Source organism: Etheostoma spectabile, chromosome 24 (genome assembly GCF_008692095.1).
Source record: "Etheostoma spectabile isolate EspeVRDwgs_2016 chromosome 24, UIUC_Espe_1.0, whole genome shotgun sequence".
NCBI classification, from domain to species: Eukaryota; Metazoa; Chordata; class Actinopteri; order Perciformes; family Percidae; genus Etheostoma; species Etheostoma spectabile.
In genome coordinates this window covers 2,787,665-2,813,050 of record NC_045756.1, presented here as the reverse complement: position 1 = coordinate 2,813,050, position 25,386 = coordinate 2,787,665, and the positions used below count along the sequence as shown (strand labels likewise).

Sequence of the window (25,386 nt, the reverse complement as noted above, 5' to 3'; positions counted from 1 at the left end):
CTACACAAGATGGCTTCTTAGGATGCAATACCTTTTTCCTGAAAATGGTCTTGCTTACTATTCGACTTTATATATTTTTAGCAAGTTAGACAGTGTGAGGGAGTTTTCTTTGCAACTTTTGACCTGCTTGTCCCCCTCCGATGCACCTATCTTAAGTTGTAGATGTGAAAGTATTTTTCTGTGCTAGGTTTCCGGGTACCACCATCACCAGCGACCTAATATGGGATACACTCTCATCTCATGTCATCAAGTGGGCTCACCAGAGGACACCCCAGGAAGTCAGCACCCAGTTCTACAGAGCCACCACTGAACATGTTGCCACTTCCTCCATCACTTTGTGGTACCCAGCATCCTCTGCCCACACCAAACACAGACTGGAACACAACGTACGAACAGCCAGGCGGCTCACAGGCCAGAAACAGGTGCACGTGAGCGTTCCGGCCTACTGCCTCTTCACAAAGCTCAGCACAGTTTTTTCCCCTAAGGCCATAACTCTCAACAAGCCATCCTGGTTCCCTTCCTCATCACCTGACCACCCACCATGCATTGTTGCCAACGCCCCAGGTTGGTTTACTAGTCATGCTGATTCCTACTCAGCTTTAGACAGTTATATAACATCTTCCATGGCTCTGGAAAAGCTTAAAAAATGATAAGGGAGACTATAAATTCATACCAAATCTGAGTAGGACAGGTATTCTTAAAGTGTAGTTGATTGATAAATTAAAATGTACATGCAAGAAGCCAAACAATTTCTTATATAGCTGAATATTTTAGCAAAACATACCATCATGTACAGAAACTGTATTGTTGCTACTTGCTATATCTGTTTCATTGTTTGAAAACAATTGTAGACTGCGTCAATTCCATGCAATCTCAGGTTTTTGGCAGCTTATAAGAAATGCATCTTAAGGCATGTTGTGGTTGCAGCCGGCGGGATAGACACTGCAATGCCTCAGTCTCTGGGGGAAATCATTCAGGCTGTGTGAATAAATAGATGAGTGAGTGAGTGAATGAATGAATGAGTGCTGGAAGGACAGGCTTTGTCAATTACGGGAGGTAATTGTCACCTTGAAAGAGTCAGCTACTGGGAGAAAAGAAGAACGCACGGAAGGATCTAATGGGTTTTATCTACAGCCCATTTGCTTTCATTAAAATGTGTTTCATTATTAACCACGTTATTTTGATGTTTGCCAGTGTAATTAGTTTTTAAACATTTACTCTCATTGATGTTTTAATTTAAATGCTGCAGTGTGAAGCTGAGGTTAAAAATCAGCTACAAATATGGATATAAAAAGCTATTCTTCAAGGCATCCTGGTATCCTGGGTGACTTCATTTTTTTCTGCTAAATGCCAGGTGATTGATAGTGAGACATTCAATTTGGGGCATAATGAAATAATAATTTAATTTAAAAATGTCCCTTTACTCTCCATGTTCATGGTGATGGATCACCTATCATTGTGGAAGATGCTCTGCGTGTTGTAGTGATGAAACCAGAGCGTTGTCCCTCCCCCTGTACTGTGCAGACAAACCAGGAATGACATAGACATCGGAGGGGGGGAAAAGACTGCAGCCTTTGACAGTGCTCCAGGAACCTGTTCATGTCAGAGTGCTAACATGCTCACAATGCTAACATCCTGATGATTACCAGGTAGAATGTTTGCCTTCTCAGTTTAGTGTGTTAGCATGCTAACATGTGCTAATTAGTAAGGGCGGGGGAAAAATTGATTCAGCATAGTATCGCAATACTTTCTTTCTCTTATTATATACATTTGCACAAGAATTTTACTTTTTGGTAGTTGAAAAATAAAATCAATTGGTTTTTTAGTCCACAAGATGGTGTAGTTTTCTTTTTCTGACGAGGTCAGCAAGGGGAAAAAGATACAAAAATTTTCTTTGATGACATAATTTAAAGGTGGAAAAATGATGATAATTAAATGATAAATAAATTATAGATAAACAAAATCATGTCATGGAGCCCCTGGTGATTCATATTGTTACTAATTAGCAATAAACGTTTAAATGTATTTCACAAATTCAAATTTTGACCTGATGGTGGCAGTAGATGGAAAGTTAATAAATCAACAAAATCATTAGTATACATCTTATAGGAGTGAATTTTACAAATGCTGTGTCAATCATTTTAAGTAGATGTTCGACCAGAACTCAACATTGACCTGTTGGTGGTGCTAGAAAATCACCCCAGTCAGGAGGACGTGTCCTCTGGAGACAATGAGTGTCTGTGTAAACATATTCCAACCTGGACCAAAGTGTCCGGCTGACCCACCAACAGATCAACATCACCATCCCTAGAGCCATGCTGCTGGCACGGCTAAAAATACAGCAGCAAATCTGCAGCAGCACACACGTTGTGTATGTTCTAAAATGTCCTTGGGGCTGGGCTTTTGTAGGACAAAAGAAGACCTTTAAAGAAGCATATCTTAGTTGACTTCTAAGTTGTCCCTTATGACTGAAGACCCAGTAGTGTCGAAATTGCTAGGCTGTTTCCACCATTAAAGGATGAAAATCAGTCAGTGTGCTCAAGTCCTTCCTTTGTCTCTGAAGTTTCTGTCCATGATCAGAAGAACTTGAATCAGCCACACATTGTTGGAAGAAGTGTGGAGAACACGTTGTCATCAATAATAATTTGTAAAAAATAAGCAGCCCGAAATACTGAAACAGTAAAAGAAAAACAGCCACAAATTGTGATCATTGTTCTGTGCTATGCTATTTGTCATACGAGGTATAAACATGCACTAAAAGCAGCGGAACCTCACATGGGCTCATAATGCCTGACGCACAATCTTGACGCTAATCGGTTGCATTCTTCTATCACCCCTTCTTTGTTGGTGTTGTGCAATCGTGTGCATTGTTCATTTGAAGGTCTTTCCGGCTGTCATGCCATCCTTCTTTCCACTCCCTCTCTCTCTCTCTCTCTCTCTCTCTCTCTCTCTCTCTCTCTCTCTCTCTCTCTCTCTCTCTCTCTCTCTCTCTCTCTCTCTCTCTCTCTCTCTCTCTCTCTCTCTCTGTTTGTCGACTCTTTGGCAGCTGATTTCTCTTTGCCAGTGTTTTTGTTTGCGCCGGGTGCCTTAAGCATTCTCATTTGCAATCCAGTAGAAGTATGAAAACAATTTTTTGGGGTTTTCAATCCTCTATCGACTGTCCTCATTACGACTAAACGGAGGCACATCAATATTTTAAGCCCTCGTGGGTAAACAAGGGCGCCAAAAAGACACGTCCAGAATCAGAAAGGGAGAAAAAGAAAGAGATTAGCCACAGGGCCAGAAAAGAAGACAGAAGAGAGTGTCAAAGTACACACCATGGAAAACACAGTGAGGAAAAACAAATCTGATGAACAACAGAAAGAGAGTCATGGAGAGGTAGAGAAGGTGACTGTCGGAGGGAGAGCCTGGTTTGTAACAGTGATTTGAGATTCTCTACGTAGGCCAGCTGGGACAGAACGGATTAACTAAAGGTGAAAAGCTAGGAGGAGGACAGTAGCAACAGAGAAGAGAGACAGGCGGAGGAAACAAAGGACAGACATATAGCGGGTTAGAGCAAAGCCCACAGGGATATGTGATTCACACTTATCCTAACAGTGCTGCAACACAAGGCCTGTTTTCATACTGAATCTGTCCAGAGCAAAAAACCTGTCTGGATATATAAACATAGGCACATACTATTGCTTGGGCTGCATTTTCCACTCTGGTAGTTTTTTCATACACAAAAATTTTCTCATCCCATGTGTTGTGAAAAATGCTTTCTTTGTGTACATGATGCAACATTTAGTCAGAGTTTCCCCTCAGCTGTATTTGTGGCGCTGTTCTGTCAAAAGCCTTCTCCCCTGTGTCTGCTTGACAAACAATCGAGTGGCTTGTCCTCGCTATTTTTTTTATCGTGAGTGGTAAAATCTCTGTCAAGTATCTCAGGTGCTGGATTTAGGCAAAGTACTGTACTGTAAAATACTGTAACTCATCAGCTAACTCACTGGTCACAAGATTCTCTCCATTTTTCTCTCAACTGTTCTGTTTTCTCCACGAGCTAGCATGCAAATTTATCAGCTCGTGTGCTTAGCTCGGGACAACATGTTCACACAGATTATTCAAACCACTAAATAAAGACTGAAATAAAAGTGGATGATGCAACAATATACAATGGATTTGATATCTCCGGCTCTCAATCCAGGAAAATGTGTGAAAAAAAGAACCGGACTTGAAAATTCTTGCAAATTAATTTTGCTCCCGTGAGTCTATCCACTAACTGCGATACAATGGACATGAAGTGAATTCACGGTGAAATTTCAACTCAGATTTTAAATTAACGCCTCACACACAGTCAAACTTGTATACTTAAGTTAACTATACAGTATATACACGATAGACTTCACCTTCACATACTCAGCGGTTTGATCCCCACACGTTTACACCTAGGACCCGCCCAATGCAAACACAGCTGTCTTTGGCTGGCCTCTGAGCAGCCGCACTGGAGCAGTTGGAGGTTATTATGACTAAACCTGCTGCTATTTTTAGCATCAGCACTCCTCATGGGGCAGCTTTGCTACAGGAACACCAGGGGGTAGTCCAGTTCAGTGGCAACATGAATATGTATTTCCATTTTTTTGATGAAGAAGATTTCAAAGACATTTAAGGAGTTGACCGTTTACAGCAAATGGTTGCACAGTTACAATCAGCAGGAAAGGATGTACAGGAATGTAAGGATGTAAAGTATCGGGGCAGCAACACAGATTCTGCAGCTTAATAAACATGAAATATTAGTACAATCACCATGGTGCAAAAAACTATAAATATTGCAATAAGTGTGGGTAATCCTGCGAGTAGTCCCTACGTCGCCAAGCCTTGAAAAGGCCTTGTCAGTAAAAAGAGATAATCTGTCTACTCACTCACCAACCATACAAATCAGTGTTTTTCATCCATTTGGGGCCAATCTTCCAACAGTTTGTAGCAATTGTGTGAGTGCTTCACACTTTTCTACAGGGTTAAGTGTTTCGCTCGCCGACACTCCGGGGATGGAAGCTGTTACAGGAGAGTGGAGTAAATTAGGTTGCCCAACTGCGCCCATTTGCAAATGACAAAAATGACCCAGATCTAGTGAGCAGATAAATTCGAGCTTGACAGACGTCCAATGATTTTGGAATTTGGCTGCAGAAACTCCCTGTGTGTATTGACTGCTGAAAAAATGAACAGGAAAGCTAGCAAGCCATTAACGCAGGCTGGAGGTGTTCTCCTCCCTTAAATGTAGATTTACACAACCACCCAACTGTTTGATACATACGTATAGTTACTGATGTGGAGAGCGATTTACAATGGCATATTTTGGCATTTTGTTCATTGTGATGACATACAGCAAGTCAACTTGTATTAGAACATCCGTAAATTTGTGGCGACACACACAACGTTCACTAAATAAGTTGACTGGTGAACATGTGGGCTTGTAATAATTCAAAATTTCAAGATACTTGCAATTAACAACATAATTGTGTCTTTCTGTCAAATTTGAAAATGCATTCAATACTTTTCCAAACAATCAAAAGTTTTGAATCAAGCGTACATTTTTTGGTTATATCACTGCTATGTGACCCAGATAACGTGATATCACAAATGCACAGCATATGAAGTAAACCACGCGTCTTTATTATCATAAAACATTGGATTTCTTATTCTTAAATTAACATGAAATTGACAATAGTACAGTATTATATAGTTTATAAGCTAATAATGGCGGTTAAACAAAGAAAGTGTGATTATGTAAAAATGATTGTGATTAGACAATGATTTAATAATTGATACAGGCCTATGAACATGGACTAGTATAAAGGTTTTCTGAGAGAATATTATATGGTCAGTTCCTATAGGATCCTTCTTATGTTGTGTGTATAACGGTCTGTTAGAGCTCCTCATTCTGCATTCTCTCTCAGCGTTCTTAAGGGGGCTGAAATGTAACAGACATGTGCTGGGCTCTAGGGAAAGACAGTTGTGGGGAAAACAGCAAATTGAGCAAAGGGTCAGTTTGTGCAGCCATGAAGTGGGTCCTGATGAAGCCCGTAATTATTGAAACATGAGTATAATTTGTTAATCAGACTCTGAACTGCTTTGCCTGCTAAATTATGAGCTCGCTTTTCATTTCGATTCCCTCTCATGACGGCTGATTCGCTCTGAATCTCCATCGCTCCCTATCCATCTTCATCCTCCGTGCTCTCTGCCTTCCCCTCCCATCCACTCTCCCAGTCCGCTCTTTCACAATATGGCCATGTGCTCACTGAATGTAAATCAGATTTCAGTCTCTTTCATCAGGCTACGTGCTGTCTTAATGTTCTGTGAGCGATGCCAACATCGTCCAGGCACTACTATTTATACATGACCACTCTAAAGTGGTTTGGGATCCGGCTCTGTTTCCAGCCTCTCCAAATATACACTGAATCATGGACACTGACATTGGCTGACACACTGCATGCCTACTTGATATTCTGGGGATTTAAGTCTATAATTGTGCAAATGTGAAACAGGAGCTCAGGCAAGTGGATGGACATCACGTCACCTGAGCATAACAGTTTTACTGCTGTGACTTTGTACCAGACTCAAATGTCTCATCAGCTATCGGATGGATGGCCATGACATGTTGTGCATTCAGATTCCTAGAGGATGAATCCATTGGTAATCCTTTGACTTTTCTTTTACCACCACCACGAGGTGGAGGTTTAAGGTTTAAGGTTTAACGTGAAATGTCTCCACAACTATAATATATATTATATAAATAGTTGCATGTGGTCTAGACCTACTCTATCTGTAAAGTGTCTTGAGATAACTCCTGTTATGATTTGATACTGTAAATACAACTGAATACTACCACGGCACGATGATTTCCATGGTCTCTAACGGTTTATATACATTATGAGATGACCAAGGCCTGTTTCTACCAACAATGCGGAGAAACTGACAGCAGAAAAGTTGTAATCTGCTAAATCATTAGATCAAGGTCAGCAAAGGTGCACAGCTTCTCAATGAAGTACTTCCTATAACATTTACACAATGAAAAGCCCTGGATGAACACTGACAACTTGTCTTTATGCTATTTTTCTCTGCCCCAGTCTGAAGGTTTTAATGATTGAGCTTTGATACATAGTGCCATAATAAATGATTAAAAAAGCTAGCCTGGAGGTCTTTGGCCAAATGTTGAACACATATGCTCTTGGAGGGGGGGGTCAAACCGCGTTAGAGAAAACAGTCACACAACAATCTGTATGAAAAAAGGCCTGCAGATATGCATTCATTACCGAGCTATGGGAAATGGACTAACATAGGTTAGAATAATATGCACATGCTACCGTGATACCTCTGGTGTAAAAGGCCTGTCTTAACAAGGCTAGAGAGCTACACAGAGGAGACTTTTACACATCTTTTAATAAGACAAATCCATAAACAAAGCAAATGCCAGGTAGGCAAATGAGTCATCTGAACGGGTCAACTGAAGCAGGGAGTTTCTGAGATGTGTTCTGGCAGACATCGCCACAGTGCAACTATTCTCAGAGCCAAGGCAGCAAGCAACAAGTCATCATCACACAACAGAGCAGCAATGCGTCACCCGCGTGGCTCCTCTGCCAGCTCCATTAAAAGATTTGAATCTGTGAAAGTGAGACGAAAGAGATGCTTGGTAAAAGTTAATGGAATTTTTACGAGCTCAATGGACTTGATGAGGACGCCCGTGTCCTCATCAAGTCTGGATCAATTTCTTTGCAGACACATTGTGGCTTTTGGTTTATTTAAGGTTTAATGAAGTGCGTTTAGGAACGGTGGTGCATATTGATTGATTTTCTTTAAATAAATATATATGTATATATATATATATAGATAGTATATATTTTTTTCTTAGCCAAAAGGCTGTCTCATTCTCTTTTTTCAGCATGTCATTTGACACTTTAAAGTGAAATTTTCCAACGTGGCAAAAGTGAGTCACTCTTTGCTTAAAAACTGGAGAAAGGTGACTGAAAAGAAAGTTATAGCAAGGAACTACTTTTTTTTGGTGTCTTTTAAATTGAATACTGTCTTTTTAAGTTTCTTGAGAGAATAATATGAAAGCTCTGCAGAGAAAATGCACTTACAAGGAGAAAATGGCAAGCATGTTTTCAATCTATTGAGTGACATAAGAAAACAAGAGTGAGTTATGGACAGTGATGATACCAGTTATGAAAATAAACCAAGGAAACATTCCAAACCTCTAGTGCCGATGTCTGAATTTACGTCGACACCTCATTCGGAGTCATAGTGCACATGACATGTCCTCCGCCTAAAAAAGTTCCGCTCTCCCTACTTAACCATGTTATCCTGTTAGCCATGTGTGACGTGCTTTATCCCATAGTATGAAATCCTTTTACATGATTTGATGTGTTAAATTTACCAAACACATCGGAATTAGATTTTATGCAAATCCTGATAATCTGACTGCCTCACACACAAGAGAAAAGACAATTTAAGACACCTTCAGGCGTTAGAAATGAACCCAATTAACACCAGGTGATTAGTAACCGGCTCACCGTGATAAACTCCAGATTAAGAGCACAACATTGATCCTCGTTCTCATAGACTTTTGGTTTTTAGTGACTGTTGTTAACACTCTCTAAATCTCACAGATGCTACGCTGCCACCCATTGGCCAACAGTGGCCATCACAACATGAATGAATGCCATGTCAGGTCATTTAAATTATGTAACTAATAATTTATGCCTGAACATTTTGTTCACGAAATAGTAGAGAATAATGAAAAGCTTTCTCAAGTTCACCATTCTGACCTATTTTTGTGCATGCATGTTAATAACTGACACTGAACCGTGTGAGCATGTGTGTGTGCTTCGGAGAATTCAGGCCCCCATGCATGATGGGTAATGACACCGTAGCACAGTCTCACCTCATCTGTCTCATGCGTGTTCATCAGTATGTGTGTGTTGCTCCCTGTGTGCACAGTCATGACCAGAAGGTCAGACAGATGTTGTAAGCACATGCCAGTGTCCCTGGAGGATCAGCCTGCCACACAGGCGGAAAAGCAAGCCTTCGCCACAGAAAGCAAAATACAGAGAATCATCAAATATTAAACTTAGCCTCACAGATGAGTTGGAGACAAGGTCATGTTTTATAACCAGCCGGCTGCAGAGCTGTAGTCCTCTCCTCTAACTGGAAATCTGGGAACACTGCCCACATGCTCCATTAACTCCATTTTTTTTCCAAGCAAAGATAGGAATAAGCACTCAAGATGCAAGGCCAAGATACAGCATGTGGTCCAATGCCAGCATGTGTCATGCAGACATTTTTGACCAGCCTACCACACACAGAAAACACGCAAAAATAAATGATCAATTTGGTAATTTCATATTTTCCATTTTTTGACAATTCAATTAAAACATAGTAACCATATAGAAAAGCCTGTTTTTGTATATTACAGAGTGAAGTACTGAGTATTGAGTGCTCATCTTTTGCTTTTTCCCTTTCCTTTATTGTGCTATGTATCTTTTTTGTGAATGTTATAGGTTCACAAAGTGAAAAAGCCCAAAGTCCAACCCAAAGGGACTTACCATCTCCACCTTTATTTCCGTGACGAACGTCACTTTGTAACAGACATTATAATGCTCGCCTAGCTTTTAATGTGGCACGCCCTCATGCTCGGCTTCTGACTGGCTAGTAGTCCTTACATAGGCACTGCACACGTGCGACTCCTAACAAAGATGGAGCAGTGTGACGCCTCACTCTGTAGCTAAAACAAAGGGTGAAAAGAGGAGCTGCAACAATGTGCAATACAACAAATATATGGTGGTTTTTTGAAAATGAAACCATGAGAACCTACTCTGGTACAACCTCTAAATACAATTGTGAACCTGAAAATCAGCATAGTGTGAGTACTTTAAGAACTTTAGTGCAAAACGAACAGAACATGCAAGGATCACAATGTAAAGCGTATAGCAAATTACGTAAATATTGTCTCAGCGTAATTTGGCTGCTGGCTTTTTAGACATCAAGATAGAAAGGATTTAGAAAAATATACTGTGCGTGATAGACATTTATAAATGACTTGGTTAATATAATATACTAATATATCATCATATCGCCCAGCCTGACAGGTTGTTATTTAAAAAAGAATATAAATAAATGATCTTCTTCCCTCCACTGGGTAAAGTAGAAGAAAAGAAAAGCAAGATGTGGATCTGAACGAAGTGATTGTAAAGTCTATAAGCTTTTCCATGTCAACAGGAACAATCCAAAGGGAATTATTCAACAAAGTCTCTCTTTCCCCAAAAGGATGATATTATCAGAATTAATGCTGGGATGAGGAGACTTACTCTCACACACACTGGATATGTAAAGTAGAATCTAGACTAAATGTTAAACATCTTCTTTTAAAAAGCGAGATTAAACAGAAACAAACACCATTATACAGATAAAAACCCATCCTCGCAGGAAGAAAACAGCATCAGTCGTTGCCTAGCAATGATATACTGTACATTCAAATGTCATGTCTGGTTGCTCCACTCCCAGTCTGTAAAATGATCACCCTTAGCCACAATAATGGACTATTTGGTAATTTGGGGGCAGCAGAAACAAGCTATGAACACAACAATGATATATTATCACATTTTAAGCTACACATCCAGCAGATACACAGCAACATCAACACTCATTTTGTGTCCACCTGATGAATGTGAGTCCAATATCCACTCTCCTTTTAGTTCTGTTTTTAATCTGAGGGAAAAAAAAGAATCTGGCTCTTTGGCTGCTTAATGCTCCACCATGTTCACCAGCTAGTTGCCAGCAGTGTGTCTGCTGTTTGGTGCTGAGCAGGTAGGGCACTGTGTGTTTTAACAGCTGCTTGCTGTGACCTGTGTGAAATAAATTGGTGAAGGTGGCAAAAAAAATGAGCTGAAAGACGTGCAATCTCTCTGTAGAGCTGAGTCTGTTTTTACATAACTGTAGGTTTGTCACTACGAGTGAGCGCTTTCACATTACACATTCATCTGATCCATTGTTTATATGAGAGTATTTACTATAGCCGCTTTAATGGGCCAAACACTTTCAACAAAGAAAGACTGACAACACTGAAGCACACACATGGCTCAGTGACACATTGTCAAAAGGCTGGGAAAAATTATTCTCATGGTGAGCTGAAGACTTCTGCGCAAAAAAACATAACTAATGGTCAACGAGATACTGGGATGTGAACCAGCCATATTAAAGCCAAAGTGGAGCTCTTATTTTTTGATAAGATTGTCATGGCTCTTACCACTGCAGTCCAAATACACGTCTGACGACATAAATTAGCATACATTAGCCTTCACAGATGCTATCTTTGACCCTTTGTTTTAATGATGTGGACCATTAACCACAGGCATCTGCAAAATGCCTCTAATGAGCCAGATGTGATTTGATCAACACATCCACGGTTCTCTCCTACTACGTTCTCTCCACTCAGTCTCCAGAAACATTGCGCTGCTTCCAGCAACAGCCAACATACCAATTACAGGGTTATTTTTGAAATCTTGCTTCACCATAAAGCCCCCCCAAAATAGGTCTTAAATAACAGGGTGTCGAATATCAGCAACCCAGTGGCACTGCACAGATGCAGCCAGTGTGTATCTGTACCATCAGTCGGCGCTGGCACACACTGAGAACAACATTCCCCATAATGCAATGGCTGGTGCGGATTTAGTTTTAAGAGTTTGGATTCTATAAAAAAGAGAGGTTTCCAGGCACGAGCTCTAGAACTCACTGTCCTTGGAACATTTTGAGAGGTTAGATTCGATGTCCCAACCGCATGAGGAGCAAAATGTAGGTCATCTGGGCCTTTTAGTCTTACTGTCAGACATTTGGTAAATGGGAGGTTTTCTAATAATGACTCGCTTCCCTTACACTTTTTTCCTCTTAGAGAAGCCAGCTGAGATGGAAAAACAACAGTGGGGAGAGAGAAGGCCACCCTCCTCTCTGGTAACAGAGATGTGTACTGTAAGCATTTTTTTCCATCAGCAATATGACAGAAAACCCTAAAATTGCCAGCAAGTGAATGACATCGCAGTATGTGGAGAGATAAGCAACATCCTGTTTTGTCTTCCCAAACAAATCTAAAAATAATGTAGGGTCAAACAATATCGCCCTCAACAGAGTCAATGCACAAAGAAGGAAACTACAGCTCACAACAATGCAGTCTAGTGTACAGTTTCACCACCCAGAAACTAGATCATGCATGACTTCACACTCGCTCACCACTGCTGACTTCCCATTTCCAAGTTTCGCAAAAGCCTTTTTATTTGTTACATCAAACCATCTATCTGACGTGGGCATGGCAGTTACCTAACGCTCAATTTATTAGGAGAAAGTGGAATTGCGTTGCATAAAAATGTACAGTTCACACCAAAAAAGAAAAAACAAATGAAAATACAGTGGTAGTTACTTACTGTGTTTGCCACAGCTGGCTTCTCAAACATCCTCTTCAGGTTGTCGAGTGGGATGTCAAACCTCTCAATCCTCTTAGCAGCCTGCAGGTCCTCTTTGAGCACAGGCTCGTCTGATGCCTCTACCTGAAGCCCAAAGGGACTGTGGGAAACCAAGCCCAAGGTTGCTGACACTGGGCTCGCCACCTCCTCGCCATTTCCTGATTGAATTTCCATTGTTGCAGAGAAACTGTATCTCACCCCCCCTTTTCCCCTCAGGCTGGTATTTGAAGAGGAAGTCTATTGTGTGTAGGTGAATCAGGAGGGGTGAGGAAGTGAAGGAGCGAAAGAGGGAGTTTTGAGAGGGTGAGGAATAGAGATGGAGTTGCAGCAGTTGTTGGGGTTCCTCTCTGTCTGGGAGGCTCGCTGGGGTTGTGCAGGCACTCCGAGCGGCCGGAGGAAAGAGGAGGAGAAAAGAAAAGTTCACAGGGGAAGTTTTTTTCCCCTCTCTCCCCTGCCCTGTAATTACTCATGCAGACACAGAAGCCTATGCAAACCCACATGTGGGCCCAGAAAAGCAAAGTGAGAGTAAGAACAGGACGACGGACGACGAAGGGAAGGAGAAAGAGAGGGTGGCTGCCAGAGAAAATAGGAGGAAATAGGAAGGAGAAATCTCTGTAAAAGTTAACCCTAATGCTTTGGGTCCTCTTCAACACCTCCATAACATACTTGTATTTAACTTGACCCTTTCAATTTTATGCTATTTCAAACAACAACTCATCAAAATATTGCATTTTTTACTCCACCACAATAATTAACATTTACACGATTCAAATTTTACATACAGTACAAAATATATATACACTAATACAATACGACACACTATTATAAATTAAAACCACCCTACGGGATATAAAGTGCTTGAAAGTAAATCTACCTTATCTGATCGTTAGCCATCTCGTTAGCTCGGATAGCTTTATTTTCCCTTCAATACGTTGTCATTGAACAAATAATGTGCAACGGTGATGAAAATGCTAGATAAAACTAAACAGACCAGTAAAGAGAATACCTAGGAGCTATTGTAACTGAGCTAATGGTTAGCTCTCCAGCTAGCAGTTCACAAACTAGCCCATACTGTGGTGGCTCCAAGCTATGGAACTCTCTCCCTTTTAGCGTTGAGAGCTTTGGATTCTGTGGAAACATTTAAAAAACACCTCAACACTCATCTTTTTGGACAAGCTTTTAACTGGCAGTATGGCTTAGTATTTTATGTGTTGCTGTTTTATTTGTTTTTACTGAAAGCACTTTGTGACCCTTCTTGTCTGTAAAAGGTGCTGTATAAATAAAGTTTACTTAATAATAATTTATGTTTTCACACGGTTTTAGAATACACATTACACACAAGTCTGAAATGCACACACACTCAGTACCTGTGCATGCACTAAGGGAGTGAGATGTCAGAGTGAGGGGGCTGCATCTGTGTTGGGGGTTTGGTGCCTTGCTTAAGGGCTCCTTCCCAAACCAACTCCCTACAGACCGAGCTGCTGCCACCCCATCACACTAAGCTTACAGCGGGTTCACGTTATAAATAACACTTGTGATTTTCCAGCACAAGTCAAAATGTCTTATTAATTCACATGTTCGGTGTCATCCTATTATTATTATTTATTAACATTATTCTAAAACCCCAATAGAGACCAAGCCCCACCCACACCGGATGCGAAAACCACTCTCCACTCTCTGTTGACTTTGTATTGCATCAAGGTGCTTCCCTGTCAGATCTGTCTGCTAGTAAACAACAGAGAAGTGCCTAGAAGCTGCTGTGTGGTGGGATGTGCTACCAACGTGGTAAATAACTTATAGCTAAGTTTTTACAAGATGCCAAACCAAAAGTGGACACTGGCCATGTGACTTGAGGCATTAGCAGGAAGAATGGGGAAAGTGTGGATTCCTGAAACTTAGTATGCTTAACTTTAAGTGTGCAATGACGTTTACCATTAAAAATTATTTTTTACACGCATTAGACATTAAGGACTGTGGGACCCAAACAAACTGAGGATGCAAATCCAGCATCAACAAACCACAAAGTTAATGGCTGGCAATAATAAAATCTGATTTCAATCGTGCTCAGCTGCTTATAAGTGAACATCTGCAGGCTTTCAGGAAACGGATCAACAGCTTTTGGCCTCACCCATCCTCTCTTTAACACCAGGTTTGGGGCGGATGGGAAAGCTCATTATTCCTGAACAAATCAAGGATGACCCACTACAACTAACCCTGCTGGCCTGCCCTGCATCCATGATGGGGGATAGATTGTTTCTTTTTTGCCAGCTACACCAACACTTCCCAGGGAGTGTTTTCCTGTGCTGTGTCCTGGAAAAAAATGGAAATTAACACGTTAACCCGGCTTCCTCTGTGACTTGCATTTCAGCTGTCATCCTGTCATGCTTAAAGTAAAGGCTGCACAGTATATATATTTTTTCTTTATAGTTATCGCAATATCAACTGGTGCAATACACACATTGCCAAAGGCTGTAACAAATCCCGAAAGACACTCATTTTTTGTGTTAGTTCTAAGAAAATATCAGTAGAAAACTATTCAATGTTCAATTAATTCAATTGTTGGGAAGGATTTCTAACCCTTTCATTTGATTTAAATTCAACTAGCTATTGTTGTATTTTAGCAATATACTGAAAGCAGCAGAAATGCAGAACTGAGATCACTTTAATATCTGTTCATTTATTTCCAGTAATACCGTTATATTGCCAGTAATGTCATTGCACACCACATATTTTCCTCTTATCCTGCAGCCCTAGTTTGAAGTATGATACTCACTATATTGTGGATTTATAATATACAATCATTTAATAACACACTTCCTTTTCTTGCCAAGTAGATTTACACATTCAAGGATTGTATCCTCTATATTTAACCCATCTGAACTGTTAGTACATCTTCAGTAATTAGGCCTGGGGGGCAGCTACAGTTGTAATGCCAGTATCCATTTCAAGGGTAATAGCATGAGTTACTTTTGTAGTCCAGCTCTGTTAGCTGGAGTCAGAATTCTCTCCCCGTTATATTCCCGTGAGCTGAGAAAGGGAAGCAGGGGTCAAATGAGGGGAGAGGAGAATATGAGGGACTGACAGAGGAAGAGAGAGATTGACAGCTTAGTTACAGGATCGGGTAGAAACAAAGACAGCAGAGTTCCAAGCCTGAAAGAGTCAGTCACAGCCACAATAGAAACATCAATACAGAGGGAGAGTTAGAGAGAAAGGAGCCGAGAGGCAATCCAGGATAATCCCACTTTAATGAATGAACGGTCATGATATATGCATCTGATAGTACGTTGGAGGACACAGAATCACTCCAATTATACCAGCGGCAGATTCATTATTCAGAGAGGACCAAAGGTATGTGTGTCACTTTCAGCTGGATCATGTGTCCACTGAGGCCACTCAGTTTACAGCAGATACTTACTTGTAGAAGGAATGAATAAAAAATACAAATGCACTTTTATGTCGGATTATTCCCTTTTGAATTTCTATTAACTTTTTTGTCAATGCTTCCTTTCAGCATTTAAGAAAAATGTCAATTTTAAGAGAAAATAGGTCACTAAGGACATGTTCTGGAATAATGGAGTGGGTGGGATTTTCCGTGATAGGCATCTTGATTTATTGCAAAGTGAAAGTAGATACACAAGCATATATACTGTTAAGTGCAGGGCTGAGTGGAATTCAATGTGAGAACAAAACATAATGCCCCTTAACAAATAGCTCCAGAGCAGCTTTTCTTTAATGCAACACGACAATTTTTCAGCCACAGTGGGGCCTCAGAGTAAATCTGGTCAAGATTCACTGGGGTACCACACTGTCAGCTTCTATTAAATAAAATATATTGTTGGTTCTGTGTTTGCTCCAATAATGAATTCCTGGCCAAGGACTCCAGACGAGTTTGTTCAGAGGACAGGCTGAAACACGATCTCTGATAAGATTAGAAGACAGAAGTAACTATTCTAATTATTTTGTCTGCACTTTCAGAAAGAAGTATGTCTGCATCCACACATGTTAAATGTCCCAGTAAACCATTAAAAAGATGCTGTCACTAAATGCCTCCACATAGTTCAACATGGTACTTACTTATAGAGCTAGAAAACACAGAAAACACATTACACAATCGCAACAGAGGCAAGTTTTCAGCCAGAAAAACTGACTCTAGCCAGGAAACTCTGAGGCCTGATATTGCTGATATTGAAGGGAATGTCACACTGTCTCATTTCAACACTCTTTTTTTAGCCAAAGATGATATTTATGCCTGGAGCTTTTCTAAGTGCATCATCATACTCTTGAACAAGTTGCCTATTTTGAGCTATAAACCATAAACTACACTAATCATTATTTCCATATAAACACTGGCTCAAATGACTATGCTTAATGTGAAAAAGGCTCTCTTAGTGCTGGCCCCACACAGAATTACAACTAGGTACTTAGTACTGTAGTTTCCTTCAGCTCTACTGAACATCTTTCAGCTAATGGTCTGGATTTTATACTGCTTTATACGGTCTAACCACTTTATGAAAACTGTTTCAGATGCAAGAGACAGCTGTTTAGAGAAAATAATGGAACAGTGACTAGAAATGGTAGTTTGTAGTAGTTCATGGCAAGGCAGGGCACTGCACGGCATTACAAGGCACAGCAGAGCGTAGCAGGGCACCGCCGAGCGTAGCAGGACGTAACAGGGCATTGCAGGACGTGTAGCAGGACCACGGAGACGGCTGCAACCATGATTGGGGAGCCTCCCTCAGCCAAGGAAACACGCTGGGGGAGAAAGAACATCAGGACTCCAGGGAATGACTCCCCAGAGCATTTCTCAGTGTGTTAAATGAAGTCCCCCTGCAGTCTAAAACTATAACAGCATAACTAAGAGAGACAGGGTAAAGAGAGGAGCCTGGTCGGGCTGTACTGCCCTGCCTCCCTCTATTTTTATTATATTATTGATCATATGGTGAATTTAGTTGACAACTATGAAGAGAAGCAGGGCAGAGCACCCCGTAATTGTTGACGTATTATATTGTCTCATTGGTCAGTATTTTAATGTTTAATGATTTTCTTTGTTGGTTTTTTAGATTACTCCATTTGTCTTGTCTTTACCCTGTTAGTTTGATGCTTCACTGACCTAATTCTTCAGCAGGGATCAATAATGTGTTGTGTTATTATCTCAACCTCAATTAAAAATCTCTCCACAGACACTTTCATGTGGTGGAGTTGCAATTTGCTTTTTTGGCTGAATCAATTGTCCTCAGCCCACCTCCAGGGCTTTAGGGTAAGCAAACACTTTACGGAAACAGAATGGTGTCAGTGATCTTTGACCTCTGACCCCAGTTGAAAAATTACCAAAATATATAACTAAGAGCCGTTGTCCTGTGGTTAGCATTGATTTTCTAGAGGACCCAGGTTCATCTATTCAATGTTTTGGAATAGAAGCAGTAACAAAGCTGTGTAGCAGACCTTTGACCTCCTTAGAGAGGGTGACAATAAGTTTCACTATTTCAAAAATAAGGTCGACAACTGAGTTAAAATGGATTAACATGGCACAAATTTTCTCACTTTGGGCTTTAGGAAATTTTACAAGACATTTTTCAATATTTTCTGCCATTTTATATCAACAATGATCAAGAAAATGATTATGCAGATTAATTAATAATGAAAATTTTTTTTGTAAATGATAGTGGACCAAGAATAGACCCCTGCTGCACCCCATTACTGATGGCAACAGAGTGTGATAAACTAATCAGGCAATAGATGAAAATGAATCTTCACATCATTTATCACAACACGCAGATTAATTATAGTTCCACAACTACAGAATCATTCCCACATACTTCAGAATAGCTACCGCTAAAATATTTTTTGTACACCTCCAGACAATTTACTTCCCCCGGGAATTGACTATAGTATACTCCCCATGTGTACACTAAGACACTTACTACTCACGTTCTATGCACACTGGTAGACACAACAGATCAGATGACAGCTACACTACTCAAATTACTGAGGTTTTACTTCTTACCTCGCACTCAATATAACACTACAGGTCATATGATAGGCCAGAGGACAGTAATGCAGTGTGGTCTATTACAGTAATAGTGAAATTGCATGCACAGGTGTCTTTTAATCGCAAGCTGTGGTAAACGCACATAAAAAAAGTGTTAATTCTTTAAAACCTGAAATGATTCTTCTTTTATAATGTATGAGTGCAGCTACGTGTCATGCTAAATAACCACTTCATTCTCAATTTTGTGGGGCAGTAATATTGTTTCTTCTGTGAGAAAGCTCAAATAACAAATCAGTTCCAGGGAAATCATTTAGAGTGGGTTAGACTGTACTGTGTGCCGATTTGAAGTTGAGAGAAGGATTCAATTTTGATGTCTTCAGGATGGAAAGCATGAGTGGAAGCTCTGAGATCATCCCGGGCCGTGTAGTTGGCTTGTTTGACTTGGGGCTTCGCCTGCAGTGTTCTTTAAACAGACCAGACAGACGGCCATGCCATCTGCTCTCCTGACTGGCTCTCAACCACCTCCTCCTCTTCTGAGTAGGAACAAATGACAGATCACATTCATCACAGCTGGCTGAAGCATTTTACCCTGGTTTAAAGGGGGGCAATAAAACATGTTAAAAGATGGAACTGCTGAGTATTGGAAAGGTAGATCCTTTGTTGAGAATTTGCAGAGTTTCATAGGTCTTTCACTGGGCCACTAGGTTGACACGCTTGAAAAATCTCATTTACCATGTGGTTTTATAGAGACAGTGCCCCATTCAATCTGACAAGTAAGCCCAGTAGGCTTTTATAGGGTTTCCAAAGCAAGGTTTGGGCACCTTTGCAGGTCTCTGTAAGGGTTCCTGTTGGGTCCCCAGCCAGACAAGTTTTACTGCCCCATTTCCACATATATATTGTGGACACGGTAAAATTGATCATTTGATAATACCTTAAAAAAAACACATGATATACGTGTCTGTTAAGGCATTTATATTGAAATAACAGTCTTCACTATATAAATACAGTATTTGCTACGTATTTAATGAGCCCTTAGGTTCCCCCTACTTTTGTTCCACCATCAAATGCCTGTAATCTGTAGTCAATGCCAAGTCTGCCATCTGGTGTTCACTACCTGGAAACACACCATAGGTTTATTAAACTAAAAGTGATGTCATCTAGAAAAAGAAAAAAAGACTTTAGTTGGAGGTATAAATGGTGGAAACGTCTGCTTCACGCCGTCTTCAAATGTTCCAGGAAGGCTGGTTTGTGAGCATCACATTTCTGTACATTTTAGGAAGAGCTACACCAACTGTCACCTGCCAATAAGTTTGATTACTATGAAATTTAAAGAATTAAATGTATATTTAGTTGAATAAGGAGGATCCCTCTGGATTTAACATGACTGCTAATACCGGCTAATACCTCCAACATTAAATCCCCAAAACATCTCTTTGTACAGCTTTGCTTGGTTTCACATCCCGTGTGTGTGTCAAAATGTTCCTCAAGTGATGCCAACAGGAGGACAGTGAATAATTCATGTGTTAATTACAGCACAATGAAATAACAAAAGGTGAAATGTGCATAGCGCAAAGTCTCAGTGAGAGATGCAGGTTGGGGAAATAAACTTGCCAAGTAAATTATTAGCTTCATGTACTTGGAAGAGTACTTCTTTTTTTTTAAATTTTCAATTGGGAAATGTCTGACTTCCAAGACAAAGAAAATGAGGACTGAACTGCAAGTTAGGCATCATAGAAATATTTTTACTACTACAAGATCTGGATTTATAAATGTTTATAATGTTACGCCCGCTGTAAAAAAAAAAAATGGCTGTTCTGGTCAACAAAGTAGAAATGATGTAATTCAGACCATGTATTTGCTCCCCTGAGGTATAGAAACTGTCAACCCATCCTTTTCTCTCTCTCTTTTGTTCTCACACACACACACACACACACACGTCTGTGGGTCACGGAGCAGCTCAACAGCTGAGCCATTTATCTGGGTCCCTGGGGAAACAATTACACCCCACCAGGCAGCAGAACTGGACAGAGCCTGGGAATTAATGATAGGCTCATGACTCAAGCTGAACCAAAAGCAGAATGAAAGGATGGCGGCACTGACCAAGACCCCTGCTGGTTGTCGACACCATGGTGAATTACATTAATTGCTTCCCGAATATTTTTATTTGTGCTCTTGTAAAAATAAATGACCATGGTATTCTAGCAGCAAATACCACAAAACACCACAGCAAAAACATTATACATTATAATAAGATGAATCATTTAGGCAACACAGAGTAGTGCATTTACATGTCAATGTATACATATCACACTCATGCTCATGTCCAAACCCACAGTATCTTCCTTTGCTATTTCCAGCATGTGTGATTATCCTCCCTTCAACTACCAGTGAAGAGGACAACACTCCGAAAAACAAAAATAACCTACATTAAATAAGAACTATGAAAAGAAGCATTATTAGATCATTTAAATAAACCTGCCACTAACGTTGTACTTAACAACGGAATAAAGCAGACAACACTAACATGTACACACACAGCAAATGTAAAGCTTCACAGTTTTTGCACACACCATGTAGTACACACACATAAACACACACAGACGTTGCCTAGCAACTTTGGCGTTCCCTTCTGGAGAGAGAGCTCCATCCATCTTACAGAGTGTGTTGTTGCACTCACCTGTCTGAACGAACATTCTGTGTCTTGTGCACATTGTGAAGTCCTCCACTATTTCCTCTTGGTTGAACCTCTCTGATACTCAAACTGATTCAGCATGACCAGTCCATTCAGTCCCTCTGTCCCAGTATGACCAGTCCATTCAGTCCCTCTGTCCCAGTATGACCAGTCCATTCAGTCCCTCTGTCCCAGTATGACCAGTCCACTCAGTCCCTCTGTCCCAGTACAGCCAGTCCACTCGCCTCTCTGTACCAGTACAGCCAGTCCACTCGCCTCTCTGTACCAGCACTGCCAGTCCACTCAGCCTCTCTGTCCCAGTATGACCAGTCCACTCAGCCTCTCTGTCCCAGGACAACCAGCCCCTTGGCCTCTCTGTCCCAGTACAGCCAGTCCACTCAGCCTCTCTGTCCCAGTCCACTGGCCCCTCTGTCCCAGTACAGCCAGTCAACTAGCAAGACAAGAAAAACTAAACACTGGAGAAGTAAAAACTAGGATAAAAATAACCCTTTAGAATCAGGAACATAAAACAATCCAACCCTAAAACAAGAGAGGAAATGAGGGTGGTAATGAGGGACAGGTGAAACACATCAGGCCAGGGCAGCCAATCACAAAACATACAACAGGAAACAGCAAACCTGGGTGATGACAGGTTAATGATGAAACACATGTTCTTAAGCAAGGCTGCAGGAGATCGCCACGCAAATGGTGGAAATCAAAACTGGAACTTAACTACCTCTCATGGCACAACTGTGCATTCAGTTACAAAAATTATCTGTATTCCTTGTGCTTGATGAGTAATAATAAAGAGATAAAGAGTTTTTTTGGGGAGTTCTTTCCTTATCGGACAGTTATCCCTTTCTCTGGTACTATTAAGGTTGTTTATCCTGCAGATATGAAACACAGTAACAAAAGTAAGTTGTGTTCATTATTTATTACAGGATACTGTGTGGAGAGATGTGAAGCCTTAATAGCCCTGTCCACATACACACATGTCCAGATGGTTGCAGTGTCCTCTGGTGACTTTCTGAGCCACATCCGCACAGAGTTTGAAAGGAGAGAACAGCCATTTGGGTGTTATTTTACACGCTTTCCATCTCATGATACATCATGATTCTATAACGTTGTGCTCAAAATATAATCACGTGCCTGATAGACATTTATGGTAATGTCAAATTTTTGCATTGTTGAAATTTCCAACAACCACCAAACACACAAAACACACACACACACACACACACACAACACACACACACACACACACACACACACACCACAACACACACACACACACACACACACAACACACATGTTTTGTTCTTCTCTGTGAAAAAGCAGACCAAGTATGCCCCTCATGTTTGGCAGTACTGCACATCCAGCCCCACCTCCACAACCCCTCTAGCTGCCTCCTCTCATCCTCCATCCCTCCACCCTCCCCACCTCCCTCCCTCTCGTGGCCCGTTGCCATGGAAGCTGATTGGAAGGATCACTCTGTCTGTAGCACATTGCCACTCCATCCTTGCCAGGAGAAAACAAGACGAATTGGAGCGAAGCACAAAACCGAAAAAAAGCCCTTCTCGAACGGAAAGTAGAGGTCAGTTATTAGTTCCCACCAAAAATGTTAAAAAACTACATACAAACCACAGATTATTCAGTTTTCATCAAAGTGTTTCTTGTTTAGTTATCTAGAAAAAATGCAGTAACTTTTTGTTTAACTCCTTACATTTTTTATTCATTTAACAGGGCCAACTTCTAAAACACCTATTATCATGTGTTATATATGACTATCACAATATACAAACTAGTTTTTTTTAAATCAATATATGGTATCTCTCATTAATGCACCAATTAGCCTACAAGTACAATTTCAACACTCAGCGTTAGTATGTCACTGAGCTGTAAAACTAATTAAAGAACTCCGATGCTTCTTGTGGACCATATTGCTTCCCACTTCCTCTGTGCTGCGATCGAAAAAGAGAAAAGAAAATGTCTTCCTGAAAGATGAATCACTTCAACACACACACACACACACACACACACACACACACACACACACACACACACACAGAGTCTCTCTCTTTCTCTGTACAGTACATACAAACTCAAGGCTCTTGGTAGCTTTATTTCTGATATTCGTCAACCAAGCACGACTATTATCGGAAGAGAGAACATTCTGGGTCTAGCATTGCTATAGCAACCATGTTTAGGGGCTTGTCGGTGGGGGTTGGGTGGTTAAACACATAATTCTGAAAGAAATGTAGTTTGTATTGATAGTTATCGTCCAAAGCACTACATATAAAATAAGTGTTATTTAAAAAGAAATGAGTGATGGTGATTTAGATTGGGGTTTATTTCAGACCTAATTTTCCATTTTTCATGCTAACATGCTTACAATGCCAATGCTAAGGTGCTGACGTTTAGCAGGTGCAACGTTTATCATGTTCACCATCTTGGGTTAGCGTGTTAGCTTGCAAAAAGTACAGCTTGAGGCCAACCTAATGTCCTCAGGTATTAGTAGAGGACAAATTGAGTTGATGATTGATTGAGTTAAGGACTTCTAGTTCATGCTTCAAGTACTTTGTACACATACATGACACCTTGAATTTGCATGGGTCCATCTTTGAGCTGTACATATAAGCAGAGGCAGTGAGTCATGCATGGGTAACAAAAACAGCTTTTTCAAATTGTAACTATTGTTAAACTACACATTTTATGTATACAAGCTCAAAAGTCAACAATCAGCATTTGGTCAACCTCGGGGTATCCCCTTGGAGGCAATGGCCAATATTTCGGGGGGTTCGGGTGCAGATAAGACTTCCTCTTCTGTGCGCCGGGACCAGAAAGCAACTTGGGAAGCGAGAATGGAGTTGGAGTTGAGAGGTGATGTCTCTATAAACAGATATTTGCATTTGCAGACACATGTGGGTAATGCAAAGCTAATTGTGTGTCAGCTGACAACCAATTTGTTGCGAGATTGCATGAATTTAACTGTGATGATAGCTAAGTCAAATCATGATGAATGACAAGAATGAAGCTAACGTTAGCAAGCTTAGCAGAGTGCCTTCTCATCTTTTAACTCCGAGGGAAATGATTTGGCTCTTTTTAAATTAAATATTTCATGTGTAATTTTTTATTGTAATTTATTATTGTAAAATTATAAACATAGCTAAAATGGGAAAGAAAGCTGAAAGAACACATTTGTTGGCAGATACTGCAATTTCTCTGTGAATTTCATGACGATGATTTAAATTCAAATTAAATTTCAAATAGCCTTTCATGGATACTAAAAGGAGGATCACAACAATGCATTACATTTGCATTATAAATACCCTGCAAAGTAATACATGTGACAAATAAAACATTGCAGGGAATGGGGAAAAAAACAATATCCGCTGTGACGTTAGGTGGAGAAATTCACTGTTTCACTTATTTGTTTTTGTTGTAAAGAAACATTGCTTATATACTCGTGCGAAAAATTGCCCTGAATACTGTGAAAAAGAGGTATTACATACTTCCCACCCCCACCCCATCACATCACCCCCCACATCCACTACCCCCTCCCTTTCTCTCTGTGATCTCCAAGGGCTTGCTTCACCTCAGTCAAGCTCCAGCGCTCCAGCATCGGTCTAACAAGTCTTTGTGAGGAGAGAGAGAGAGAGAGAGAGAGAGAGAGAGAGAGAGAGAGAGAGAGAGAGGAAGAAAGGAAGGGGGTGCAGAGCAAGAGACTTGACAGTATGAGCAAAGGAAGAAGGTGCAGAGGGGGAACGCATGAGATAGGGACAGAGGCAGAGGTGTTGTTCAGTGTTGTACAATAGTGCAAGAGACTGCTGGAAAGAGAGAGAGAGAGAGAGCGAGAGAGAGAGAGAGAGAGAGAGCGAGAGAGAGAGAGAGTGAGACAGAGAGAGCCGGCATCATGGCAGCGCTCACTGCATCATCACGACACATGGGGATGTTTGGCTGCTGCTGGTGAACACAGTGTGATGCAGAGGAGAGAGTCGAGGACTTCCTGGAAACCGAAGGCAAGCCGAGGAAACAGGTCAGTGGCGGTCGAACAGACTCAAAGAAAGCCTTTCTGCATGCAGACACACGAGCTGAGATCCGTTCACGTCACAGCGTGATGCTGATTTACATTTGTCAATAAGATTTCCCCTTTTAGTGTTTGGGATGTGGACATGGAGAGTGGGAGGTTGCGCATGCATGCAGACATGTGAGCAGGGTTGTCCGTGTGTGAGTGTGTGTGT

General features: G+C 40.8%; 2 protein-coding genes across 4 annotated transcripts in view; one reads left to right on the top strand and one right to left on the bottom strand.

The window, feature by feature from the left end:
* The window catches only part of xirp2a (xin actin binding repeat containing 2a), a 49,102-nt gene extending 36,202 nt beyond the window's left edge, over positions 1-12,900 (bottom strand). Inside the window, exon 1 of one of the 2 annotated variants that reach the window (XM_032506077.1) lies at positions 12,447-12,900. In XM_032506077.1, coding sequence (XP_032361968.1) covers positions 12,447-12,659 — 213 coding nt within the window. In that variant the 5' untranslated portion in view covers positions 12,660-12,900. The remainder of the gene's footprint in view (positions 1-12,446) is intronic. The other variant, XM_032506076.1, reaches the window with a different exon arrangement.
* Positions 12,901-24,751: 11,851 nt separating this feature from the next.
* Positions 24,752-25,386, top strand: part of LOC116673926 (cysteine/serine-rich nuclear protein 3) — a 7,861-nt gene continuing 7,226 nt past the window's right edge. For both annotated transcript variants that reach the window (XM_032506300.1, XM_032506299.1), the window contains exon 1: positions 24,752-25,181. The gene's annotated coding sequence lies outside the window, so the exon portion shown is untranslated. The remainder of the gene's footprint in view (positions 25,182-25,386) is intronic.